Source organism: Prionailurus viverrinus, chromosome C2, assembly GCF_022837055.1.
Source record: "Prionailurus viverrinus isolate Anna chromosome C2, UM_Priviv_1.0, whole genome shotgun sequence".
In the NCBI taxonomy this organism is placed as follows: domain Eukaryota; kingdom Metazoa; phylum Chordata; class Mammalia; order Carnivora; family Felidae; genus Prionailurus; species Prionailurus viverrinus.
This window is the reverse complement of record NC_062569.1, coordinates 128,932,422-128,958,315: the sequence shown is the minus strand read 5'-3', so window position 1 is coordinate 128,958,315 and position 25,894 is coordinate 128,932,422. Positions and strand designations below refer to the sequence as shown.

General features: G+C 35.2%; 1 protein-coding gene across 7 annotated transcripts in view; it reads left to right on the top strand.

The window, feature by feature from the left end:
• The window catches only part of ROBO2 (roundabout guidance receptor 2), a 610,594-nt gene that overhangs the window by 417,629 nt on the left and 167,071 nt on the right, over positions 1-25,894 (top strand). For all 7 annotated transcript variants that reach the window (XM_047875818.1, XM_047875814.1, XM_047875817.1 and 4 more), the window contains exons 3-5: positions 4,382-4,539; positions 7,382-7,502; positions 20,025-20,163. In XM_047875818.1, the coding sequence (XP_047731774.1) occupies positions 4,382-4,539; positions 7,382-7,502; positions 20,025-20,163 (418 nt within the window). The remainder of the gene's footprint in view (positions 1-4,381; positions 4,540-7,381; positions 7,503-20,024; positions 20,164-25,894) is intronic.

Genomic DNA, 25,894 nt, shown 5'->3' with positions numbered 1-25,894 from the left:
TTTCTCTAGGCTCTGTATTTCTAATAACTACTTAGAAGCATGCATACATTGTAATTCAGAAATACATCTTTTGGTCTCTTAATTATGTAGCCTCATCTCATTGTCATTGCTAGTTTATCTTAATAAACTAAGATGGAAATGCCTGAGTTATGATTTGCTTTGTCTATGTTGACAAAATAGAAAATAAAAATGTAAAAAAATATATAAAATGTAAAATACTTTATAAAACATATAAAGATATAAAATATATGTCTTTAAAATTCTTGACAACTGTTGATTTAGGACAGAAGGGAGAGGACCTGGTGAGTGAAAGAAGGTGGTATGAGGAAACAGGAGCCAAAGATATAAGCTGTAAAGGCACAACTAGATCTAAAACTCTTTCAGGCCATTATATTAGTTACCTATTTTTGTGCAACAAACTACAAGACTCAGTGACTTAAAATAACATACATTTATTCTCCATCTGTGGATCAGGAACCCAGATATGAGTTATCTTAGTCGTCTGCTCTAAGGATCTCTCACAAAGCTGCAGTGAGGTGTTGGTTAGGGCTGTGTTATCATGTGAAAGCTCAATTGAGGAAGCTTGTTGGACTGAAAGCCTCAGTTCCTTGCTTGCTGTCGCCTAGAAACTGCCTTTAGATTGTTGTCAAATGGACCTCTTCTTTGAGCAAAAAGGTATCTTACATGATCAAGGAATTCCATGAAGGAAGAAAGGGAGTGACAGAGAAAAGAGCTAGAGAAAGTAAGAAAGATGAAAGTTATCATCACTTATAACCCAATATTGGAGATGACATTCCATAAGTTTACAATAACCTATTCATTAAAGGCAAGTCACTAGGTCCAGCCCACAGAACAGGCAAGGGAATTACACATGAAAATAAATGCCAGGAGGGAGGGATATTAAAGAAAAAGCCTACCACAGGCATTATCATGTCATGCTTGTTTCGTATTTCTTCACCGTTTTATAGGACAGTGCCAAGTCCCTTGTTGTGTTTATTATGTTCCTGGAGAATTGAATTAATCTGTTGCAAATCTTTATGTCATGACTAAGAACTATATTTTATCAAACACACAGTAATTCAAAACTTTCTGATCTTCCAGAATAACTTCCTAAATCACAGTGCATGTCAATGTAAAAAGAATGCAAATCTAACCCAGATTATGAGTAGCTGGGTGTACTCTCATTTATGGTTTTCAGCTCGTATACAGAAATGAATATTTGGGTTCTAGCCAATTAGACACCCCACCAACAGTCCCGGGGATTTGAACCTTTGTATCTAAATTTAGCTCCACAAACAAATGCTATATCAAAACTGTACCTATTTGTCTCTTTTTTTTTCTTTAAAGCATAATTTATCACTATCCACTAAGCTTTTGTCATTGTAACCAGATTATTTTCTCAGTTAATCAGGTTTATTTACTTTATTTTGTTTCACTCTACATAAAGAACTGTTTGGACCTTTAGTTATTACACATATTGCTGTGTGCCCTTGCTTTGGCTTATTTGTCAAGCCACATCAAAAATGTAGCCCTCAATTCTTTCTACAATAGGGGCTTAAAGAGAAAAAAATATATAGAGTTAATTTGGATTTGCTTTGCTTTCCTACGTTTACAAGACCATTTTACTTCCTTTCACCTCACATGCATGAATTTTTTACTGCAAAGAACACTTTCTTTTCTTTATCACCTGCAATAAAGTGTAGGGCAAAATCCAAGACAGAAATGAATAACTAGCATAAAAATTGGAAATAATAAATATTATTTCATTTTATTTTGCTAATATTAATGAATGGATATCAAAACCTCGGAAACAATGTAAGCAAATATCAGAACATACTTAACCTTTGGTATGGTGTGAGAAGAATAGAAATGACTTCACTTTTCCCTAAGAGTAAGTTTTGTACATTCTGTGCTAGGACCTGGTGTAAAGGATGTGTTTCTCTTGAATGTTTTATTGAGACAGAGAAGAAACACATTTTATTACCCCAAAGATTTAAGGTAAAAGAAATGGTATCACTAAGCAAAAAATGAATTAACTGGATGCTCCAAAAACCCCAAAGAGCATTTTACAAGTTGAAGAGGGTACAGTACCAATTATACTATTATATCACCCTACTCTCTGGGTGAATAGCCTGAAAGCCTAAAATTACAGTTGATGTTAGATTTCTTGGCTTCATTTGCAAATTGGAGTCATTTTCTTTTTGTGAACGCCATAAACACATGTTACATTGTTTAAGAGTAGCAGTCCTTAGTTTGTTATGATATTTTTCTCCTTTTTGTCCTCCATGTCAAAGGACCTTTTTTTTTCCTTTCTTAATTTGGCTTGTTGCAAATTGATGTAACACTGTGTTTCTGAATGATTTGCAATGGCCTTAAGTACCATCTGAGCAGAGGCTTTTTGGCGTGTCATTTGTTAGGGGACCAGTTCTAGAGAAGGTCCTTCAACTGGCCAGATGTGTCATTTTGGAACAGATTGAGGGCCTGCCAAAACACCATTTGTTGCCAGTACTGGATATTGTAGGGGTGCTCACCACTCTGTTACCATATTTTTGCATGTCTTAACATTGCATAAATAGGCAGCTGTTCTGTATTTAGAATATAAATGAGTCACCGGCTTGCTTTCCCAGGAGGATTTACCTGCAAAAGGGAACCACGGTGTTAACCCCTTCCCATCCCCCTGCCTGAATGTCACATCAAATGCACTCTTCTCTCAGCCCATTCAGAAGCAAATCCTATGCATATAAATCACACCTCTCTTGCCAGTGAGACAAGAGAACCAAAAATGTGCAGTTCACCATGCTAAAATGGAACACATTTCCTTAGCAGCAAAGGCAGTAAATTAATCAGCTTATAAGCTGAGAGTGAGCAATTTGTGCTGAATTCTTTCTTACTGTTCCTTCAATAAGGAGACAAGTTTCTCTAATCTCTAAAAGGGCCATGACTTCATTAAGATGGAAAACCGTGTTAAAGGATGTGTCGCAAGAGAAAAGAGAAGAAAAGCCCTAAAAGTCACTCAGTTGTCTCTCTGGAGCTATTTTCAGGCCAGGGAATTTTTATTTATTTGTAGAATGACAATTAACCTAGAGACTTTGCCCAAAAAGGAGCAGAGTGCTGAAGTGGGTCTCATTATAGGACACCAAAGGCAGTTGGTTTGACCTAATCCACATTTGTAACAGATGATTTACATAACAGACTAGCAGAATCTACCTAATTTTGATTTCAAATAGCTTAAACAATTTATATATATATATATATATATATATATGCATAGATATAATGCACTGTATGTGCATATGTTTGTTTTGTGTGTGTGTTGTGTGTGTTGCCTTTAGATATACTTAGGAAACAAAGTTGTCATTGTTGGAATATAAAAGAATAGGAAAGTCAAGGCAGCTAGACAAAGCAAAGGCTGTTGAGGTATATGGTATATTCCTGGTCTGAACTACTTTTTTGAATGTTTATCCTAAAATAGACATGGCCCTTATTTGCTAAAGAAACCCAGCATCCTGCAATCTGATAGGGCCAAGTCATTTCTCCAGGCTTTTCATCCTGCCAGCAGAAGAAATGCACACACAGATAGATAGGTGACATTTGGAGAGCCAGGCATGCCAGATTTTCGGAGGTTACAATGGAGGTCCAACCTGCTGTTCTCCTAATGAAAGGAGGGGAAATTCAGACTGGCCAAACTGCTATAAGGGATATCTCTGCTCTGAATGTCACGCTGCCCAGATGTCGCTTGGCAGGTGGAGAAGCAGAGAGAATGAAAATGTAGCCCTGTGTATGTGGGTGCTAGTGCGTTGCAGGGTGAACAATGAGTCTATCTTCTGAAGTGTAATGAAAACAGTGTAGATCTTGTCCATATTCATGTCATGAGAAAATGCATTCTCAAAAAGTCCTCACTCCACTTCCCCTCCCAGACTGACATACATATGTGCTCACAGACCATGTACACATGACCTGTTTTGGGCTTTTAAGTCTAACTTGACAATTTAGGTGTTTATTTTAATGCATTTGTATACATATGTGTATATATGTTTTTTCTTTATAGAAAGTAGGATCATACTGCATAAAAAATATTGTACCTTGAATATTTAATCTCAAAACTATATCACAAGTATTTCTTTTCTTATTTTCCTTAGGCTTTTCTTATTTTTTAAATTAGATTTATAGCAAAGGTACATGATTACATAGTCAGCCATTTCCCTGTTGAACATTTAGGTTGACCCTAGAATATTTTAAAATGGACATGGCTATGTTCTCAGTAAATACTCAACGTTTATTAAAATGAAGTAGGTAAGATTTGAAGTTACTTTTTGCAAGAGAAAGCTAAAGTTGCCGTCATTGAATTTTCTTTCAAAAACATTGAATTATTTTTCTTCAGTGTTACGAGATGACTTCCGGCAAAATCCCACAGATGTTGTAGTGGCAGCTGGAGAGCCTGCAATCCTGGAGTGCCAACCTCCCAGGGGACATCCAGAACCCACCATCTACTGGAAAAAAGACAAAGTTCGAATTGATGACAAGGAAGAAAGAATAAGTGTGAGTTAAATTAAAATTAATTCCTACAGAGATTGAATATCAAGTCTTAAAATGGATCATTTTATTTTTGTTATTGTTAATAAAATTGTAGAATAGCATTGAATGCTGATTACCATTTAGACTGCATTGAAAGGACTCAAAAGGAGTAACCCAAACAAAAAAACTTTAGGATGAGTCTTCAAAGAGACAGAAATTAAACAACTCAGGTATAGATGATATAGTAATAATTGCAGCCATCTGAATATGTAAATATGTCTTTGCAGTACAATATTGATGACTTAGGTTTTTTAACATCTCAAATACATACATCATTGCACTACAATATTGATGACTTGGTTTATTTTAATATCTCAAATACAGTTATTGATCATGCTGTACATGAATGATAAAGGTTAGATGATGGCTGTGAAACAAATTACCTAGAACATTTCTTTTTACACCATTTTCAAAATTATAAGAGAAAATGATTCGAGGTGATAGGTCCTTCAAGCACCTTTTCCAATTTTTCAATGTTTATAACTAAAATTTTATACATGAATTCATTTAAAAGTTTAGGAGGTATGAAGTAAAATCAAAGTAAACATGACTTTTATGGTTCTGCAGTTTAGCTCTTGCAGAAAAATAGTCTGCTTTCAAGGGAAATTGGTGATTAGGTTCATAACAATTAATATTCAAAACAAAACACCCAGAACATTGTAAAGAGGTAGAAAAGGAGAAAGACATGCAATTATTTTATGGTTTTGTGGAATCCACTCAACTTTTGTTTATGACACTTATGGGAACCAGTCCACTGAAACAGTAGAAATGCCTCAAACTTCTGAGGTTATTCCTAATACAATGTTTATATTTAATACAATTATTGAGAATAAATATACTTTATTTAAAATAATGTCCATTTCTCTGAGCAAATGTGACATTTCTGTCAAAAATCCATATAGTCTAGGTGTCTATTTAAAAATATCTTGTAAATGAGGATTTTTTTTTACATGCACACTATGGTTACACCATAACACAGAACTGGACAGGCCATATAGGGGATCACAATATATATTCCTATGATTCTGGCTTAAACTCTTGACAGCATGAGGATCTGCATTACTGGGGGCACTTTGGCTCTCAATGGTCTATGTTTGGGTACCAAACATGAAAATGTGTTCCTGGTGACAGAGTTAAATCAATGTGGAAGGGTTTCTAGTTCATGTTTGCGTCATTTACCTTTCCCTTTGTACAAACCACCACAAAATACAGAGACTTATGATAACCATTTTATTTAGACTGTTTTGTGGGTAAGATGACAATTCTTCATTCTGTTCCAGATTGGCTGATCTTTGCTAGGTTTTTTTCATGCTTCTGTGGCTTGTTTAAAAGATGTGCTGGCAGCCAGATGATCTAGGGTAACCTTACTCACATGTCTGGCAATTGACTTACACCCAGTTGGGCATCTTCGTTCTTCTCTTGGCCTATAATTTTCCAGCAGGCCTGCTCAGACTGGTTCCCATAGTGGTCTCAAGATTCCAGCTGCAGCAAGGAAACATAAGTCTCAATGTGCTAGCACTTTCCTTCTATTGAAACATTTCTTTAGTTTCGTCTGTCAAATCAAGTAATTTTTTTTTTTGCCAAACTCAGCTTCAGGGGGAGGAGGAGTGGCCTCCATGGACATTTTTATAACTTATAGTTTATTATACTCCACTGTACCTAATTAAGAACAGGTTGATGGTCTTTTTGTCCCATGGAAAAACAAAGTTGAAAGTCCTTTTTTTGTGACATGACAAGTTTTAGAGCCTGAAATATCTCTGATGAGAACATGCCTATGTGGATTTTGTTTGCCTAGGAGATAAAAATTGCCAGAGGAAACCAGCATGTTCTTATCTCATATCTCTTTAAGAACACTCGGCCATTGTGATGTTAAGATCATTGAATTATATTAATACAAAGAAACAAAATTGGAAAAGAAGCTATGAGTTGCTGATACACTTACTAAAAACCTAATTCTGCTTCAATATCCTCTTTAAGAAATAGACATTTTAACATTTTCATTGGTTTATTCAGTCAATAAATGTGTCTCATTTAGGAAACATTTAGGGAACACATTTTAGAAGCCAATGATTTGTACCAACTCATACTCATTATTAAAAAATGTATTTATTTTTATCCCCCCCTGCCCTCTTCTTCAAAAATTATTTCATAAATACAGCTAAGGTAAGACATAAATAGTTAATGCTAACAACTGAAATGTAAGCTCTATGAAAGCAGAGGTTTTTATTATTTGGTTTCCTACTGAACCTCAAGTGCCTAGAACACTGCGGAACCCATAGAGGTACTCGGTAAATGCTTGTTGAATCACTCTGGGTCCGTTGGATTCCATTATATTACCAAAAGCAGGTATTTAGTACTTCTTTCTGATAACAAATTATCAATAGCAATTAATTCAACCTACTTCAGAGTGAAGATTAACCATTAAGATTTAAGAAGCATTCACAAGACTCAAAATAGAACCAGATGAGAGAAAGAATGAAACACATTTTCTAGAAAGGGAATATGGAGGTTAATCCTGAAGGAGAATTTAAGAGAAGAAAAGACACATGCCAAAATACTGGGAAAGTTTTCTGTCTTAGACACTGAGCTATTTCCTTGAGGGAAAAAAAATGTTGTGCTTAAATATTCAAAATGATTTATTAGTCACCTTCCCTTTGCTGTTTATTTTCCTTTCCATTTCCTCCCTCCCTCTTCCTTCCTTCCTTTCCCTCTCTCTTTTTTCTCCTTTTTTCCTTCTTTCTCTTTGTCTTCTTTCCTTCTTTCTCTTTCTCTTCTTTCTTTCTTTCTTTTTTTTAATTTTTAACAGATTCGTGGTGGAAAACTGATGATCTCCAACACGAGGAAAAGCGATGCAGGGATGTATACCTGTGTTGGCACCAATATGGTGGGAGAAAGAGACAGTGATCCAGCAGAACTGACTGTCTTTGGTAAAGCTCTCTTTTAAATTATAAATTGCTATTTATATATACTTTTCCTTAGATTGTAAATATGTTTTAATACTAAACATCAGGACATAGAAGGACAGTTGCTTATGACTTATGGTGAGTAGTGAAGGACTGGATTTGTCTTGGTTTCTGGTTCTATCCGTCAGATGAAATCTGTGATATGAAGAAAAATAGAACTTTTGAAACAATAATGCATTTACTTTATTCATATATATTTATAGGATTTTCCCTTTCATCAGAATGTAAAAAAAATTCATCTTTCTCAAATTCTGTTTGAGATATTATACCCATCTAAAGTTTATCCACTGTGATGTATTTATTAAGTATCTTTTATGGGTAAGACACTGGGTAAGTTTTTTTTTTTTTTTTTAGTGTAGTGCAAATACATTTCACTTGTCTTCTGCTTTAAAAATTTCAAATTTAGATATTTGTAGTTTTAGCTTATGATAAAAAAAAAAACTAGCCAGCTACACACGCACACACACATATAAATATATACAATCAAAATTAGGAAAAAAACAAACCAACCATAAACTCTCTTGCTAATGCAGGCAGGCTGGGTCCAAGAACCCAGGAGAGAGTCCCCAAGGACCATCCAAAAGGATCCTTGGCTTCACACAGGGTAGAAATCAAATGTGAGCCAGAGTAAGTGAAAATAGCATTTATTGAATAGTATACATGACAGAGAATAGCAGACAGAGTGGGAGACTCTGAAGGAAAGAAGAATGAGTTTTGTTTGTTGCTTGAGACTAGCGGTTTATATTCAAAAGGGTCTAAGGGTCCAGGAATCCAGGGTAGGGTCCAATCAAAGGCAAGTGTCAGGTGAACAATAGGTCTTACTCCATAAATCACAGAAGGGGTGGTATTAATGCCAGTGTCGGCTGAAGTTTGTTTGAAGCTAACGTCCTGGAATGTGTTTGGGATCTGGCTTTTCTTAGGTGTTAACAGGTGTTTGGGCCCTAAGACAAAACTCAGAGAAGGATTAACTTTCTTGCTTCCCCCTTGAAGTGGGAACAGAGCTTCCTTGGCTTACTCAGAGGCAAAATATGGAGCATGAGTACATGGGGCCCAGCAGAAAAACAGCAGAGATGGAGTTTTTTGTAAACTTTGTAAATGGAGTGCCAACGGCTTCCCTACCTCATTGCTATGATATTCATGTTTCTTCAGATTTCAGAACCAAGGGACTCTTTAGCAGAGTAATAGAATTCATAGGTTAAAACTTGATTAGATCTGTATCAGAGAAATTGTGGACAAAGCATTAGGAAAGAGAAAATTGGGTAGAATAAAGACGGCACAGTAAACAAAAAAGGAAAATGCTATGGGGCAGCTGTGAAAAATTGAAAAAGAAATAAAATTACAGAAAATTAGGGAAAGTAGGGATCCTAAAGATATTGGAAAATGAAATATTCCTTCAGAAGTCACTGAAATCCCACTTAAGTCTGTGTATGGATATTTGTCTATACGTACACACATATGTATACATGTATATATAGACACACATGTATATGTATGTATGCATGTGTGTGTATATCTATCTGTAGCTTAAAAATATTTGACTATTGTTGATATTGTGTGATTTTTTTTAAACATAGGAGATAAGTGTGATTTTTAAGTTATTTTTCGTGCCAGCAAAATAATCTTCTGGTTTAATGAATTAGAGTAAGATCTTACTGCTGGTCACTATAACATGTTTGAGCGAAGCATCAGAATTCTGCATACATTCCAAAAGAAACTGCTTTTGTAGTTTGAGATGTGCCATCCCATGGTGTTATCAGAGCGCCCCAAAGCAAAATAGCCATGTTATGATTTCCATTACATTTAAAGCATTAAGGTGTGCTTTATGAGTGTGTACCTGAGAACAGGCCTCTCTTTTCAATCACGCTGAGTACCGAGTAATCTCTGGTAATACTCCGTATGGATACTAAGCAGCTTGAAGTCCCAAATGACCAAACCAGGAGAAAGTCCATAATTCATTAAAGGAATTGAATAGTAAAAATAAAATTGCTCAAAGTATGCATGTAAATTTCTGTCCCGCAGAGCTCAGGCAAGTATCAGTTTGCCCTTCAATTTCGTGCAGTCAGCTATAAGAGTCTCAAAATGTGCTTCACTCCATAATGAATAAAATACAGTTTTTTCCTGGTAAGATATGAAATTAGTGGTCACTGAACATTAGCATTGAAAACCCACACGTACAGCTGTTCTATTTAAAGAAGCACTCATTACTATTTTTCTGTAACTGCCACAAGCTTTGGAAGAGAAAAATGTTGCATTCCAAAAGTACATACTGCCTTCGAAAGGAAACTGAAAGGGTTTAATGTCATTACCAAAGCAATTAGACTTACCAAAATGTGACTGTGTTATGAAATATTTACCTCATATTCCCTAAAGACATGATGGGAAATATAGGAGGTCCTTAGACATGTCAGGAGTTACAGGGGAACTTCTAAATTATTTTGAAAATAGCCATAAAGCAAAGAGATTGGATTTGTCTAGGGGCAGTACCTCTAGAAGAATTGATTTAAGAAACTAAGAACATTTATCTGATGGTGTAAACTAGTCAGAACTGACCTGGGGGTTATAAGTACAGTATTAAGTTGAAGGAAAAACTAAAATTCCATTATTGATAAGAAAACATCATCTGAACCCAGAAATAAAACATAACAACGGTAGTGATTGTCCAAATCAAGGATGTGACAAGGATTGCCTGAGAGAGGCACTTTGTTCAGTTCTTAGAGAAAATAACCAGTGTCCTATGTATAATGGGGAATTCTTTATTTTATTTGGGTGCTTTTGTATCCATACACATTGTCTAATAAACCTCTTTATATTTCATCATTGTTAGATATTATTATTTCTGACCTAGGGTTTATAAAAGTATAACTGGGTACATTTTTCCCCTCCCCGCTCTCAATTTTATTTTCATGTAGCAGCAATTCTGCTTAAAAAGAAAAAAAAAATTGGCTACTGTGACCACTCTGTAGCTACAGAAGATTTTAAATGTTCTTTGAAACTCGATCTTTACTTTAAGGTATGTTATACCCAGGGGCACCTGGGTGGCTCAGTCGGTTAAGCACCCAACTTCGGCCCAGGTCATTGATCTTGCAGTCCGTGGGTTCAAGCCCCGCATCAGGCTCTGTGCTGACAGCTCAGAGCCTGGAGCCTGCTTCAGATTCTGTGTCTCCCTCTCTCTCTGCCCCTCCCCCACTCACACTCTGTCTCTCTCTGTCTCTGAAAAAAATGAATAAATGTTAAAAAAAAATTTTAAGCATGTTATACACAAAAAGTAATTGATGGTATTAATTGCTCAAAATGTATAATTCTAATTCACTTGTAAATGGCCAGAGAAATAGTGAAAGGAATAACAGGTCTTTGGTATCCAACAGCCATCCACAAGTATTTTGATTCTTTAGTGTGTGGGCTTGGACTTAGAAGTTGTTTAGTTTGAACATTTCATTTTTTTTTTATTTTTTTCAACGTTTATTTATTTTTGGGACAGAGAGAGACAGAGCATGAACGGGGGAGGGGCAGAGAGAGAGGGAGACACAGAATTGGAAACAGGCTCCAGGCTCTGAGCCATCAGCCCAGAGCCCGACCCGGGGCTCGAACTCACGGACCGTGAGATTGTGACCTGGCTGAAGTCGGACGCTTAACCGACTGCGCCACCCAGGTGCCCCTAGATGTTGGTCATAAATAACAGCTTAGTTAAGTGGGCAGTACCAAATATAAAATTAAGAAGTAGGCATCAAAGTGTGAATGGACACTAAAATCTATGGCACAGTCTAGATGCCTTCAAAAAGAATACTCCCTAGCACTTTATGTATATTAATTAAGTTCTAAAGATCCTGCTGTCAGAGAAACTAGAATTGAATTTCTAATTATGGGAAGGTTTGGGATATCTGTTATCCAAAATTTCACTGTCACTTAAAAATGACATAAATTTTTCCAAATGATTTTTAAATGCTTATCAAAGTAATCCATGAAAATACATTTTATGTTACACTACTAATAGACATTAGAAATATTACCAAACTTATAATGAAATACAAGATAACTAGCCCCACCCCTCCTTCCAGTACACACTCGCACAAACACACACACGCACACACATACACACACACAGTCCTCATCTTTGAACTTAACTACAAGCCTGTTTTATGTTTTCTTCTGGGATTTATTTCTATATTTCTAAATATATCCCTATTCTGCAGTTTTATACATCATTTTGACTTCCTATTTGGAAGATGATGATTTGACCCATTTATATCCCCTTCTCTACCTTCTCACCTCTACTTCCCCTTCTTTCTTTCCTTCAGTATATAGACTTTAGAAACATGGGTTGTATTAAGATTCCGAATTTGAGTGGTTAGAACCATGTAAATATGGACTGTGAGCAAATGTTACACTATTATGATGGCATTTCTTTTCTGGCACTTATTTGTTCTTCAAATTAACAATAAAGCCATTTTTTCCTTTTAGTTATGTTTGTCTACCCCTGTCATGGACTCTTGCAATCTCTAACAGAAGGTTTAAAATCCTCTAAATTCTACTTAGCTCTTAAGTTCGTCTTTGCTACTGCCTTCCTGGAGGCCTTAGACTTCCTGCCAATCTAACTAGGCTGGATGCTGTTCAGATCTACTCCAGAATTTCATCCTGACGTTTACTCCCCTTTTCTCTCATGCTGGATTTCCTGTTTATTGCATCCTGTATTTGTTTCTTTCCTGGTTAACTCCTATATCAGAACAGTGTTTCTCTCCTGCTTTCTATTTGACTGGAGTCTAGAATAAATTTCAGGGTAAAAAGCATGTATTCTATCTGAAACTTAATTGATACTATGGCTGGTTATAAAATGTAGTTAAAAAAACAGAAACAAAAACAAAAAACTTTGACTATAATACTAAAATCTCTCCTCCAAAATCATTCAGCTTTACTGTTGCTTTGGGAAGTCTACTGTGCTTCTGACTCCTATGTGATCTTTCTTTCTTTCTTTTGTTCTTTTGTTCTTTCTTTCTTTCTTTCTTTCTTTCTTTCTTTCTTTCTTTCCTTCCTCTTTCCAGTTTTAGTGCTATATCATTATTCCAGTGTTCTAAAATGTTTCAATACTATGCCTTGGTTTGCCACTTTTTTTCCCTTTACTTGGTGAACAATTTCAATCTGATAATTACTAAACAATTTAGTGAATTATCCTTTCCCATAATTTTTATTCAGTTTATATGTCAAATATATATTTATTAATTAGATGTGAAACCTCCCATGTCTTTCTTTTCTCTCATTCTTCCTCATTTATCATATTCTGTTCTTGTTTCATGGATAGTTTAAATTCTCTTGTGTCACAGGATTTTAATAACTCTTTTTTTTTTCAAATAAAACTTTCTTGTGATGCTTCCTGCTTCATTTTTTTCTGACTCCCTCCCCACTTCCTTTTCTCCCTTGTTCTGTCTTTTACACTGGAGGCTTTCTTCAAATAGCAAGTGATCTACTGTTGTTCATTCATATTTAATAGCTGCTCACTAAAAAGACTATTAGAAACTCTGTGTCAACTGATGGCTTTCACTGTACAATGATCAGATTGAGAAGTAGCCATTCATTGGCAATGAGGACAGAATTTAGGGCTGTTGATGTTGATTTTCAGTTATTAGATTAGAGATTTTAGGTGGTGGCCTGACTGTATTTGAGATACCAGTAGGCAAAGCTATTAGAGAAGATATCTTAGAGCCAAACCATAAGAAATATCTAAGTTTTATTGATATCCTGGGGCCTTCACTTAAGAATTCCAAATATAAGGCATTATTAAAATTAAGACTGTTATTGAAAGCTATCTTTTAAATAATATTTGCTTGCAAACTTTAAAACAGCAAAACATCTTGAGCACCTCCCATGTGCCAAACCCTGTTTAAATGATTTAATATAGTAGTAAGATGAATAGACCTTTTACATCACATTATCAACGATAACATGAAACTTTGCCTCTAAGATATGGTGAGAGAAGCATTTTTTCCCCTCTGAAAACATTTACCTATGTTTGTCTTTACTTCACAGGATGACTTCTCTCAGACAAAGAAAATTCTTGGCAAGAAAAAAAATTAATGCAGCCAGGATTTATTTAATCACATTCAGACAGTCTGATCATTATCATCCAGTCTGTTTTGGAAGGGCACAATAATTCACATTCAATGGCTATCATAACCCTGTCCCCTCATGCATACCCAGTAAAATAAAAAGAGACATACTGAGGCTAGCCATCTGACTTCCCAGGTTAATAGACACTATAGCTTGGCAAGTACTTCCAGGTCAGCTGAAGTTAAGATAAGGTTTACAAGCAGTGGTTACCTCTACTGTCCTTTTATTTCATGCCTTTGGTCTTATAGGACCTAAAGGACTTACCTATGTGATTATTGCTGTAACACCAGTTTCATAATGTCAAGCAAAGATTATTTAAAAAATTGTTAAGATTATCCTAGTAAGAGCTGTCATGACACAGCCATTGCCAATTTTACAGCCATATTCAATGCAGTTGAAAAGAGAAACTTGTTCAGTGGGGATTTAATTTCTTTCACTGTAGCATGTAAATAAGAAACTTAAGAGATATTATGCAACCCCATTTCAGATTTATTGTAATTTGTATTAATTTGAACATTTTGTTTTCTCAACACTATTGGCATAACTACAGTGAGGCTTGGCATTTGATTTTATTATAGCCACACACAGTTGGATTTTCCAGAATGCCAATTTGAAACTAAATTGCCCTGACTACTTGAGAGCTGTACTTTACATAGTACCACACTGCCAAACAACACTACTGTCTCAAGAGAGATTAACCTTGTAAGCAAGTTATGCAGGTGATTCAAATCCAGTTAATCTCACATAAAAAAAAATGTTAATTGCATTGGCAAAGACATTGCCTTTGATCACTCCAAGGCTATATAATTAGGGATCAGGCCATTCAGAGGGACTCTAATCTAATTGATAAGCAGTTAGGAAACAGCCCTTGAGATTTTTCCCGAGTTTTCAATATGTGATCAGACATAAGGTGATAACATGGAAAAATCAGTGACCTTATTTACATGCCTCAGAATGAATTTTTCTCATTATTTAGTAGTTCAGGATGTTTCATATATATTTATTTTGATTGTGCAAAGTTTCATGGGGTACAAACTCCTGGGGCATTAATGGGTATCAAATGGGATTACTTACCAATTTACCATCTAATCCTTATAACTTTATATTTATTTGCAGATCATTTTGACATAAAACAGCAAAACCCAAGACATTTCCTTATAATTTTTATAATTTGTGTCTGAAAGCACACCTTTTGTTTGGCTTAGAATAATAGTAGTCACTGCAAAGGCAAAGCCTTTAAAAATATGTTTTCTGCCTGTACAACTTCTTTAGTCTTCAATATTCGTGTTTCTGATTCTCAGATTTTTCTGGAAATAAAGTCTAGTTAAGGAAACTGGAAAATGATTCTTACAAAAAATGTATTTCCATTTAATAAATGTTAGGCAAACCTACAGTTTTTAACATACCATTTTTTTGTAGGCAGTTAAATTGTAGTAGAAGGTGATTTTATTATAATTAGCAGAAAACAATTAGAATAATGAATAATACAATTTAGGGATAATTACTGTAATGGGCACTATGGAAATTCCCAGAATAATACTTTAAAAGTTGTGACCAAACTCCAACGTATTAGTAAATGTCAGTGTCACTTTGTTGGAAGGTGTAACCTAAGTTACTCCAGTATAAAACCCATCTTGATGTCTCCTATATGTGCAAATTTCTTTTATTTGCATTGTCTTTTATTTCTCTTTCCTGTCAATTGAATTACATTTCCATCATGAGCCAATTCTAGACTTCCAAAAATTCTATACCACATACTCTCCTGTGGTTATTTAGTTGCTAGGCAACTAGACTCTGCTTGAGGGCAGAAGGGAATAGAAAAAGTTCATTGCGAAGTTGTCCACCCCTGCTGGGTTCATCAGAACAGCAGCAGGGGATCCTATATCTTCCTTCTTCTTGAATTATAAATCAGGTTCTTCCACGTGTCTCCATATACAACAGGGGGGCTTAGAACATGTATGAAAGCCATAAAACCCTCAAGGATCCTGATGCTGTCCCCTGGATAAAGAGACAACTTTAGTTTTAGTAATTATAGTTTCAGAATAAGTCTAATGTAAAGTTTATCCTTTGGGTTCATTGCATTCATATGTTGCAATTTTGTGGCAGGTAGTATGTTAAAGAAAACATACAAAATCTTTGCCTGAAAATATTCATGTGCATTTTAATGGAACTAGTCTCACATACTGTTATACAATTTATTTTATAGTTAGCATCATGTCATGCAGATTTTCCATGTTAGATAGATGATAGAAAGATAGATAGATAGATAGATAGATAATAGATAGATGATAGATAGAAATAGCTTTAAGATTCCAGTGACTTACTAATTTTGCAGTGTATGAATTTGTCACATTTTTTCTAAAAGCACCCATTTTCTAATACTGTCAACATTACTACATTGATCCTATGTAGTTCTTATTTTTTGTTGCAATTATCAATTATCAAAATTGTTATTCTATTCTCCAATACGCACACTTTTCTTTCTTTCTCTTATTGATTACTAATGTTGGCATGTCCATCATGTTCCTGATTTTAATAGGCATGATTTTAGCATTACTTTTAAAGTTTATTTATTTATTTTGAGAGAGACAGAAAGAGTGTGAGTGGGGGAGGGACAGAGAAAGAGGGAGAATCTCAAGCATGCTCCATGCCATCAGCAGAGAGTCCATGTGGGGCTCGAATGCACAAAACCATGAGATCATGACCTGAGATGAAGCAAGAGTCCATTGCTTAACCGACTGAGTCACCCTGGTACCCCTAGCATACGAGTTTTAAAAAGAGGTTTTGATTTAATTTCTGATAAAATATCTTCACCATGCTTAAGTTTCTTTTGATTCCCTTTTTATTTTTTATTTTTATTTTTTGAAATTCAAGAGCTTTTCTATATCTAGGTATGATCACATTTACTTTTTCTTTTTCCCTTCTATTTTGTAAGTAACCTCCTTTATCTTCTTAAATAAGAATGCATTTAACTTCGGGGCACCTAGGTGGCTCAATCGGTTAAGCGTCAGACTTCGGCTCAGGTCATGATCTCACAGTTTGTGGATTCGAGCCCCGTGTTGGGCTCTGTGCTGATAGCTCAGAGCCCGGAGCCTGCTTCTGATTCTGTGTGTCCCTCTCTCTCTGCCCCTCCCCTGCTCACACTCTGTCTCTGTCTCTCAAAAATAAATAATGTAAAAAAAAATGCATTTAACTTCAAGTAACAGAAACCTGATCAGCAATGGCTTAAGCATAGGTGTTCATTTTTCTCCTGTCTAGCATTTCTGTGATGAAATGATCTACACACACATAGACATACACACCCCATATCCATGCTTTACCTGCCAATCTGTTCCAATCTGCTAAATGGAAACTGGAGAATCCTTTTAGACTTTTCTTCTTCAATATCCACTTCTGATTGATCACCCAGTTTTGATACCTTTTCATTCTGCCCCTTTTCCATATCCATAGAACCATCGTGTCAGCCAAAGCTGAAGTAATTTCTTACAAAATCCATTTGACCTAATTCACTGCTTCATGTTTCTCTTCTAGTTCATCTTTCACAGATCTGCCAACACAATCTTTTTCACATGTTTATTTAAAATGTTGCTTCTGTACTTAAAACATTTCAACATCTCTCTATCACTCTTAGGGCAGAACTCACATTCCTTGACATGGCCTGAAAGGCCCTTCATGATCTTGCCATTCACTATCTGACTGGCTTCATTTCCTACCACTTTTCTTTTTTTGTTGTTTTTTTTTTAATTTTTAAAAGATTTTTGTCAATATTTATTTTTGAGAGACAGAGCGCAAGTAGGGGAGAAACAGCAATAGAGGGAGACACAGAATCCGAAGGAGGCTCTAGGCTCTAAGCTATCAGCACAGAGCCCCTGACGGGGCTTGAACTCACTAACTGTGAGATCATTCCCTGAGCTCAAGTAGGAAGCTTAACCAACTGAGCCACCCAGGTGCCCATCCCACCACTTTTCTGATGAAACCAAGCTGCTGGCTGTTCACCAGCTACTAAGCTCAAAGCCTGACATAGGAAAAGCTGTGTTAATATGTGCTAAATGGAAGAGTGGGTGAGGGAATGACTTCTGTCCATATACGAGGTTGTAGTACAATACACTCATTAAAATCAAAGGGGGCAGGAAAATTCCTCATTTCTCAATCTCAAGTGACATCAACAGTGGCTTAGCTGTCTTTTAATATTGGGTATTTCAGTTTTAGATGAATCGAATGAACATCCCTGAGTGATTGCAAAGAAAACAAGTCAATCCTGCTTTCTGGGCTAATGATTCATTTTTGCTATTAACATTCTAAGCACTCATATGAAGATACTATACTGATCCTGTTGCCTATTTGCCACCAGAAACAGTAGCTCAGTATCAACTAGCCAGTGCTAAAATAGTTGTTGGGAGCATGTAGTGTCCAAGGTTCAAAAGAATAATATGAAATGACTGCATCCAACATGAAGATTTGTTCTGTCTTTGAGCAGGGGTGGGGTTGGGAACACTTAACTGTTAATTGATTCTGACTACCTAAAATCTAATTAGGAGCAACTTTTTTTTCCCCCCTTCCAAGTTCTTTTATTTAAAATTTTTTTTTCAACGTTTATTTATTTTTGGGACAGAGAGAGACAGAGCATGAACGGGGGAGGGGCAGAGAGAGAGGGAGACACAGAATCGGAAACAGGATCCAGGCTCTGAGCCATCAGCCCAGAGCCCGACGCGGGGCTCGAACTCGCGGACCGCGAGATCGTGACCTGGCTGAAGTCGGACGCTTAACCGACTGCGCCACCCAGGCGCCCCTCCCCTTCCAAGTTCTTATGCTTTATTTCTAAATTCTTTATTAAAAAAACCTCTCCATGAGAAGTTCTATTTGCCTGTTTTATGGCTTGGGATTTTGGGGTCTCAGAGTGCAGGTACTTAATGCTTAATATGCAGGTCGCTGTTTTAGAGAAAATTTTGATCCTTACTGTCAACTTCACGGTGGAGAGATGGAGTTGCCTTCCTTCTGAATGCCAATGATTGTTGACTTTAATGCAATAAAATATGTCTATTGCAACTTACACATTTATTTTATAAATCTAGATCTTATTTAGTCAATAAAATTATGTACTTCCATCTTATATTCTTAATATATGCTACTTGAAGTGATTGATTTTCTTTAAAGACTTTTTTTCTAAATATGTTTCAATTTTTTTTATGCCACTATTGACATTTTTAAATTGGGTTTGAAACTAAAGTCTTAAGTGACTAAATACGACCATATGGCCAGACAAATTGTGTCAATTCCCAATGGATTTCATCTTTCTTTTCCTTGATTTCTCTTTCTACTTCAATAAGTAGAACTATTGGACTGCCTATGATTTGGAGACATGTGCTAATGAAATCTTAAGTGGTAATGTGTCCTGTACCAGACCATTATCAAAAGGGGAAGAAACTAGACAAGAAATTCAGGTGTTTAGAGATTTGTAAAACTACTGTTTGTTTTATATTTCTCTTCAATGGTAAAATTTTCATAGATAGGGATTTATTTTTCCCTAGCTATATGTAGAGGAGTGGAAAATGCAAATTAAGGGTGATAGGTGCAAATTAACAACAAGGAGTAAAGGATGGGAAAACTGAACCTGAACACTAGAGAAATAAAGAAACATAAAAGTTAAGTAAAGGAAAAACGGGTAAATCTGTGAAACACTGAGAAGATAATTGAAGTGGCCTTAGAAAATTATGTATGACAGTAGTTTACAATAATTAATAATAATGGTGATTTTTGTTTAAGAAAAAAATCAGATCGACAGCTTTTATATTTAAGAAAAATTAAATCGGGTTGATAGCTTTCCATACACGAGGTGAAAGCATATGTGGAAGTATTGAGTCTTTGTGAAATGATAGCCTAAGTGGGAAAATTTAAATAACACCATGTGCGAGAGCACAACTTTTTGTGTGTATTCACTGTAGCGTTCTTTTTTGTTTTTTGTCTTATTTCCAGTTAGTTAATGCTAGCATTCTTGATGGAACATTAATATTAGTTTCCTTTTTGATAGTTTCCATCAGTTTCAACTTTTAGTTTTCTCACTCAGCTATTGGGGTAGATTAAAGTAATCGTTTTTATATCTTTCCGTGTTTCTGTGGAATGTGCTGTGTTCAGATTTTTTGTGATAGGATTTTCCATACCTCAGGAATTCACTGAAGAATCAATTTTATTCCCAAAAGATTATATGATCTTATATACAAACCATAGCTACTTCTGTGTTCCAAAATATTTTATTTTATTCAATTGCATTGGATTAATAAGGTCTTATCAAGATATAGTTGAGATAGAGTTTTTTTTTTGATAATGTCCTTAAGACATGCACAGCATTGGTTTCATTTTACCATTGTTCCCCCTTTTTTTTTTCCTAAGAACGACCCACATTTCTCAGGAGGCCAATTAACCAGGTGGTGCTGGAGGAAGAAGCTGTAGAATTTCGTTGTCAGGTCCAGGGAGATCCTCAACCAACTGTGCGGTGGAAAAAGGATGATGCAGACTTGCCAAGAGGAAGGTAAGAACATCATACAGATGGAAAATCATTAGATAACCACTGAATAATTAGGAGGAAAAAAAATTCCTGATTTTACCATCAGACATGCATATCTTGGTGCATTATTTCCAGACATCTGATTTTTACATATGCAAGCCACGTATCTGCTGTTTAATATACTGAAGTCCTACAAGCTTTTAATTGCTCTTTCACTGAATTTTCACGTAAATGCCTGATTCTCCACTTCATCTACTGCCCCCAAATATCAAAGTTTCCGGAGGTGGCCCCTCCTAGGTCTGCTATTCTGCTCCTAGTGAACTCTTGACTATTTATCCTAATTCCTCCAACTGCTGTTCTGTTGGCACGATGATTCAGCCCACACTGGATGCTGTCTGCCTTCCTAGTGATGTCCAGAGCATCACTCACCAAAGGCTGCTGAGTCTAGCTGACTTCAAGGTCTGGAGTAAAGGAGAGGTTTTGTGCAACACAACACTGAAAATGCAGCAAGTCCTGGATATCACTATCCGAAGAGGGAATTTCTCACTTAGGGACTGCCTGTCACTTTCTCACTTTCCGTGTCTTCATGGAGACCTGTTTTTCCATCTAATCTTCCTATCACCAAACTCCTTAACCTAATCACTCAACTTCCATGGGTAAGTCCAAACATGCTTGTTATCCTTTTATAAAAATACACTTAACATTTTTGCTGTCTAGATTTTTCTGAGACCTTGCCCTTTATGACCAAATAAATCATTCAAGTATTTTTTTTTTGTTTCCCCATATAATGAGCAAGTTTAGCTTTAAGATTAGTTTTGCCTTACTCCTAGTGTTACCTTCTGAAACTATGGTCATCAGCCATCAAACTGACTACAATCATCTGAATAAGATTTGACATCCTGCCTTTTTTGTAATTTTTTCCTAAAAGAAAAAAGAGAGAAATTTGGTTTCATTCAACTGACTGAAATTAAACTTGCTTACACAGACATGGGTTGCCTTTTATCTGCTTTCACCAGCAACCACTGTGGATACTTTCCTGAATTTATGCATTTATTTCAAAATCTTGATTTATTTATCGTTATTTCTCTGATACTGTATTTTTTGAAGTCATATGATCAACAGCACTGGTCTCAAATGGACCAAACATTTTTAACACTCAGTGAGACATTCTTTGCAATCTATAGAAATAAAAGAAGTAAATATTTTAATTTGGTTAACTTTTTAGCCTGTATCGTAGGGAAAGTTACCTCTATGTCACTTTGCTGTTAGACATCTAGTTTTAAAGGAGTGTTGTTACAGGAGTTTGTGAATGTGAAGTTCCTCAAGTCTTCTCAGTGGAGAAGTAGGTTAAAATGCAAGAAAAGTTGATGGAGCTGAGAGCAGTTAATGTGTAATTTTTAAATGTTGATGTAAGATTGAGAGATGAATTATATAGTAAAATTTAGCCTAGTGTACACAAAGGTTAATTTTCAGTTACTGGGAGTAAATATACTCATCCATTAAAAACAAACAAACTAACAAAAAATTTTTTTGGAATATTTTCAGGTTTATAGAAAAGTTACAAAAATAATATGGAGAATTCCCATACACTTGACATTCAGTTTTCCCTATTATTAACATTTTACATTACTAGGAAACATTTGTTACTCTGAACGAACAAATGGTAATACATAATGATTATAGTTTGTACATTGTTTTGATTTCACCAGTTTTCTCATTAATGTCTTCCTTCTGCTCCAGTCTCCAATCGAGGGTATTTATTTAGTTGGATATTATAGAATATTGCATTTGCTTGTCATATTTCCCCAGTCTTTCATTGTTTTTATGACCTTGACAGCCTGAAGGGGTACTGGCAGGTACCCCAAACTAGGATTTGTTTCATGTTTTCTCATGGTTAGACTGGATTTGTGGGGTGTTAGGAAGAAAGCCACAGAGAATGCCATTTTTTTGTCACAAGACGTCAGAGGTTAATGATGTCTATATAACATCCCTCATGATTCTGCCATTCTTAATCATTAAACAAGATCCAGTTCAAAAAAGTTTCAAAAATAGAAAGTAGTAAGGGTGTGTTGCATTTTAATGGCTCTATGTCTTTGAATTGAGGTAAAATAAAACTTAATCAAGTCCAGTTTAATTTGTTCCCAAATTTCTCTAGGTGTTAGGTCATAAGCCTGACACCTTTAGTTGCTAAAATATTCTCCAATCTTACCAAATTCATTTGCTTCAAAGTTCAAATAATACACAAAAATCAAACAATACTATTAATACTACATGTTTAGAATGGATGATATAAAGATCTCTAAAGGTGAGGTTGAGATTTTGAGAAATCTTACTTCCATTAACTTTCCTTCAAACATTTTCATAGGTTTCTGGCCTCTTTATTCTTCTATTACTGGCATGATACTACTACAGTGCTTTGTGTGACCAGCTTAATATTTTTAAAGTATTAAGCAAATGGAAATGCTGTATAAGCTTTCAATTGTACATTAGAAAGGCTTAAAGTAAGGATCAGCGCAATATAGAAATTGAGGTCAATATTTTTATCATGATAGAAACGAGGTACTATTTCATGAGTTCTCAATCTTTAAATGGTATTTCAAAGAAGCTTATTCATTCTTAGATTTGTAGGCATTAGCATAAGCTTCACTTGTGCATAATAAGGGGGAAATAGACCTCTTTACTTGGTGAGGAATAACAGTAATGACTTTTAACCAACCATAGCCTAAATCAACAACATTGATTCTATTACATTATTTAAGTCTCAGACTAGGGAGATGGCCATTGTTCTTGTGTAAGCAATTGTGTGAAGTGGTGTGGAGGATGACATTTCTTTGGCTTAACATTTAATGCAATTTGAATAAGGTTTGTGTAGTGGTTCATGCTTAACACATTTATAGTAAAGCTTTGTAGGGCAGCTGCATAGCCTGTAATTACTACGTAAGTAATATGTGACTATTTTTCTTTCGGAGACAAGAAAAGCTTTTCAATTCAAGTATAAATTTATGAAATGCTGTGATAGCTATTTAAACCTTCAGCACAGAAGAAGATATCTGTGCCAAACTTGCAGTAACCAGAGATGAATTAGGGGAGTATTTTTGTTTCCTTTACTTTGAAAATTTATTTTTAGTAGACTTATATACCTCTTTCTTTGATTTAGCCTTGAAATTCCTGACCTTTCTCAGTACTTATCTTTAATAAAATTAAAATGTACCCTTGGTGAGTTGGTTTTTTTTTTTTTTTTGATTTGATGAGTATTTTGGTGAGGTGGGAAAAGTAGCATTTCCTAAGGCTAGCAATACTTTCACATACCAATATGGAAATGAAGTGGGTAGAGGGAACGAAACAGGAGATGAGGGGAAAGACATTTTTTTTTTGTTATTTATAATGATTGTTTATTTATTTTAAACTTTATTTATTTATTTTCTTTTATTTTTGAGAGGGAGAGAGAGAGAGAGAGAGAGAGAGAGAGAGAGAGAGAGAGAAAAAGAGAACAAGAAGGGGAAGGGCAGAGAGAGAGAGAAGGAGTGAGAGAAAATCCCAAGCAGGCTCTGTGCTCTGCTCTGAGCCTGATTCAGGGCTTGATCTCATAACCCTGAGATCATGACCTGAGCCACAATCAACAGTTGGACACTTAACCGACTGAGCTACCCAGGTACTGGTATAGTGATTTTTTTTTTAAATACAGGTTTTGTTAAAGCATAATTTAAATTGTAAAAGTTACGCTTTCAGATTTACCTACATTTATTAAGTGCCTCCGATATTTTTAATGCTCATTAGTCTGTAAAAAAATATATTTAAGCAAAATAAATATAGTTATTGATTGTTTTTTTTTATTTTATGTTAACCAGATGGGTGATATAGAAAAGTATTTACATACATTAAAGAAACTCAGGCCTAAAGTAATCCTAGTTTCTTCCTTGGGTAGTATATCTTTTTTTTTCACAGGCAAACCTAGACCTTTTTGCTAATTAATACTCTCTTGATGACCAGGTGCCTTCACTACATCTTTCCATAAAGTGTTTCATGTGATAAAAGTTGCCAGTATTTTAATTCTGTGATTATGTTTCATCTGTGCTATGCTCCATCTTATCGTAGGGATGTTATATATTTTTGTTATACCAAAATCAAAAATAAATATAATATGCATTATATGCTGAAGCTTTATGAAAATACTGTGTTCTAATGTAAAAAGAAAGAGAAAATAATAAATTTACAATGAAGTAAATAAAAAAATTAAATTAAAATACACCAACATGACAATACTCGGTTCAATCTAATATTAGCGAAAAGAATAAAAATATCCCTTCTAAGAAATTAGTTAAAAAGTAGTGTGATTAATCTGATTGTAATTTCTTATCTGGTCTTGTCAGTATAGATTGTGTTTCAGTTAATTATTACCAGCCTTTTAAAGAATTGTAAATATGAGATTTAGCATCCTTTACCATTCATATAAATTTTAGGTATATCACTATATGGTTAGCTCCATGATTTTTTAATTTCGTTTTTATTTATTTTCTGAACCAACTCTAAAGTGACACTAACTTTCTTAATAAAGATCTAGAGGACAGAAAGGAATGTTTATAATAGCTTGTCAGAGCAAAAAGGAAATAAAATATGCCATTTACATTCTTATGTATGCCTGCAAATTCTAAATGCAGTTGATGGCTTGCACATACTAGATATAATTCATGAATATTTCATAAAAATAGATAAAGGACTAGAGAATAAGAGTTGCAAGATATATGGTGGAAAATTCTATCAATTTTCTTGAAGCCACTGACAAATTCCTTTCTCTGAAGTGCAAGTCTATTTTAAGAGAGACTTTTTAGAGTTCTTAGTTCCATGAAATGCGAGATTCACATAAATACATGAATCCTTAAGAAAAGAAACTGAATAGAACCACTTATAATTCTTTTTTGTGTGTGTGTGGCATTTTTTACACTAAGTGGCTCTTTTCACTTAGCCCTGGAAAATGTTCTTATATTAATTGTTTTGAAGCTCCATTGTTTAGAGAATGTGCTTCTGGGATGCGGAGATGCTGAACAGGTGCTCCGCCACCCTGCTGAGGAGATGGGCCTTCTTCACATACAGCGTTTGCTTCAAGGACATGTGGTAATTTGGGCTCCTGATAAATAACCATGCCGATTGGTAGGCTGATCAAGATTGGTCAATTAAAAAAAAATTAAGAACAGAAAGAACTAAGAGGAGGAGAAAAGCAATGTATATAAACATTGTATTTGACATCTGAAAAGTGAATTGGTCCCTAAGGCTCAGAAATATAAAGAAATGTGTTAATGAATACTCTGTAATTTTTCAGCTGTATAGATGCCTTAGCCATTTATGTCTAGAAAAAAAAAGAGAACTACATGCCCAATTACTGTGAGATCTTTTAATATAGCTATGAATAACATGAAGAATACTGAGGCCATCTTCAGAGATTAAACTTTAGGCTTGTTCTGACACTGTTCAATCATTTAATCAGTTTAGTTATACTCCCATGTTCTGGAAATGGTGTTTGACATATTTCTCTACCACTAACTAGGAGTGTGACCTTGAAGAAGATTTTTCAACTCTTTGTGTTTTACATTCTGAAGAAATGGACCAGAAATGCAAGGGGACTAATAACTAACCTACACTTTGACTCATTTGTACAGGGTGAATAATTATGCCATCCATTCTAACTCAAAGGGTTATTAAAATCATATAACTCATTCAAAGAACTGTAAACACTATACACTGGATACACATAACAAGT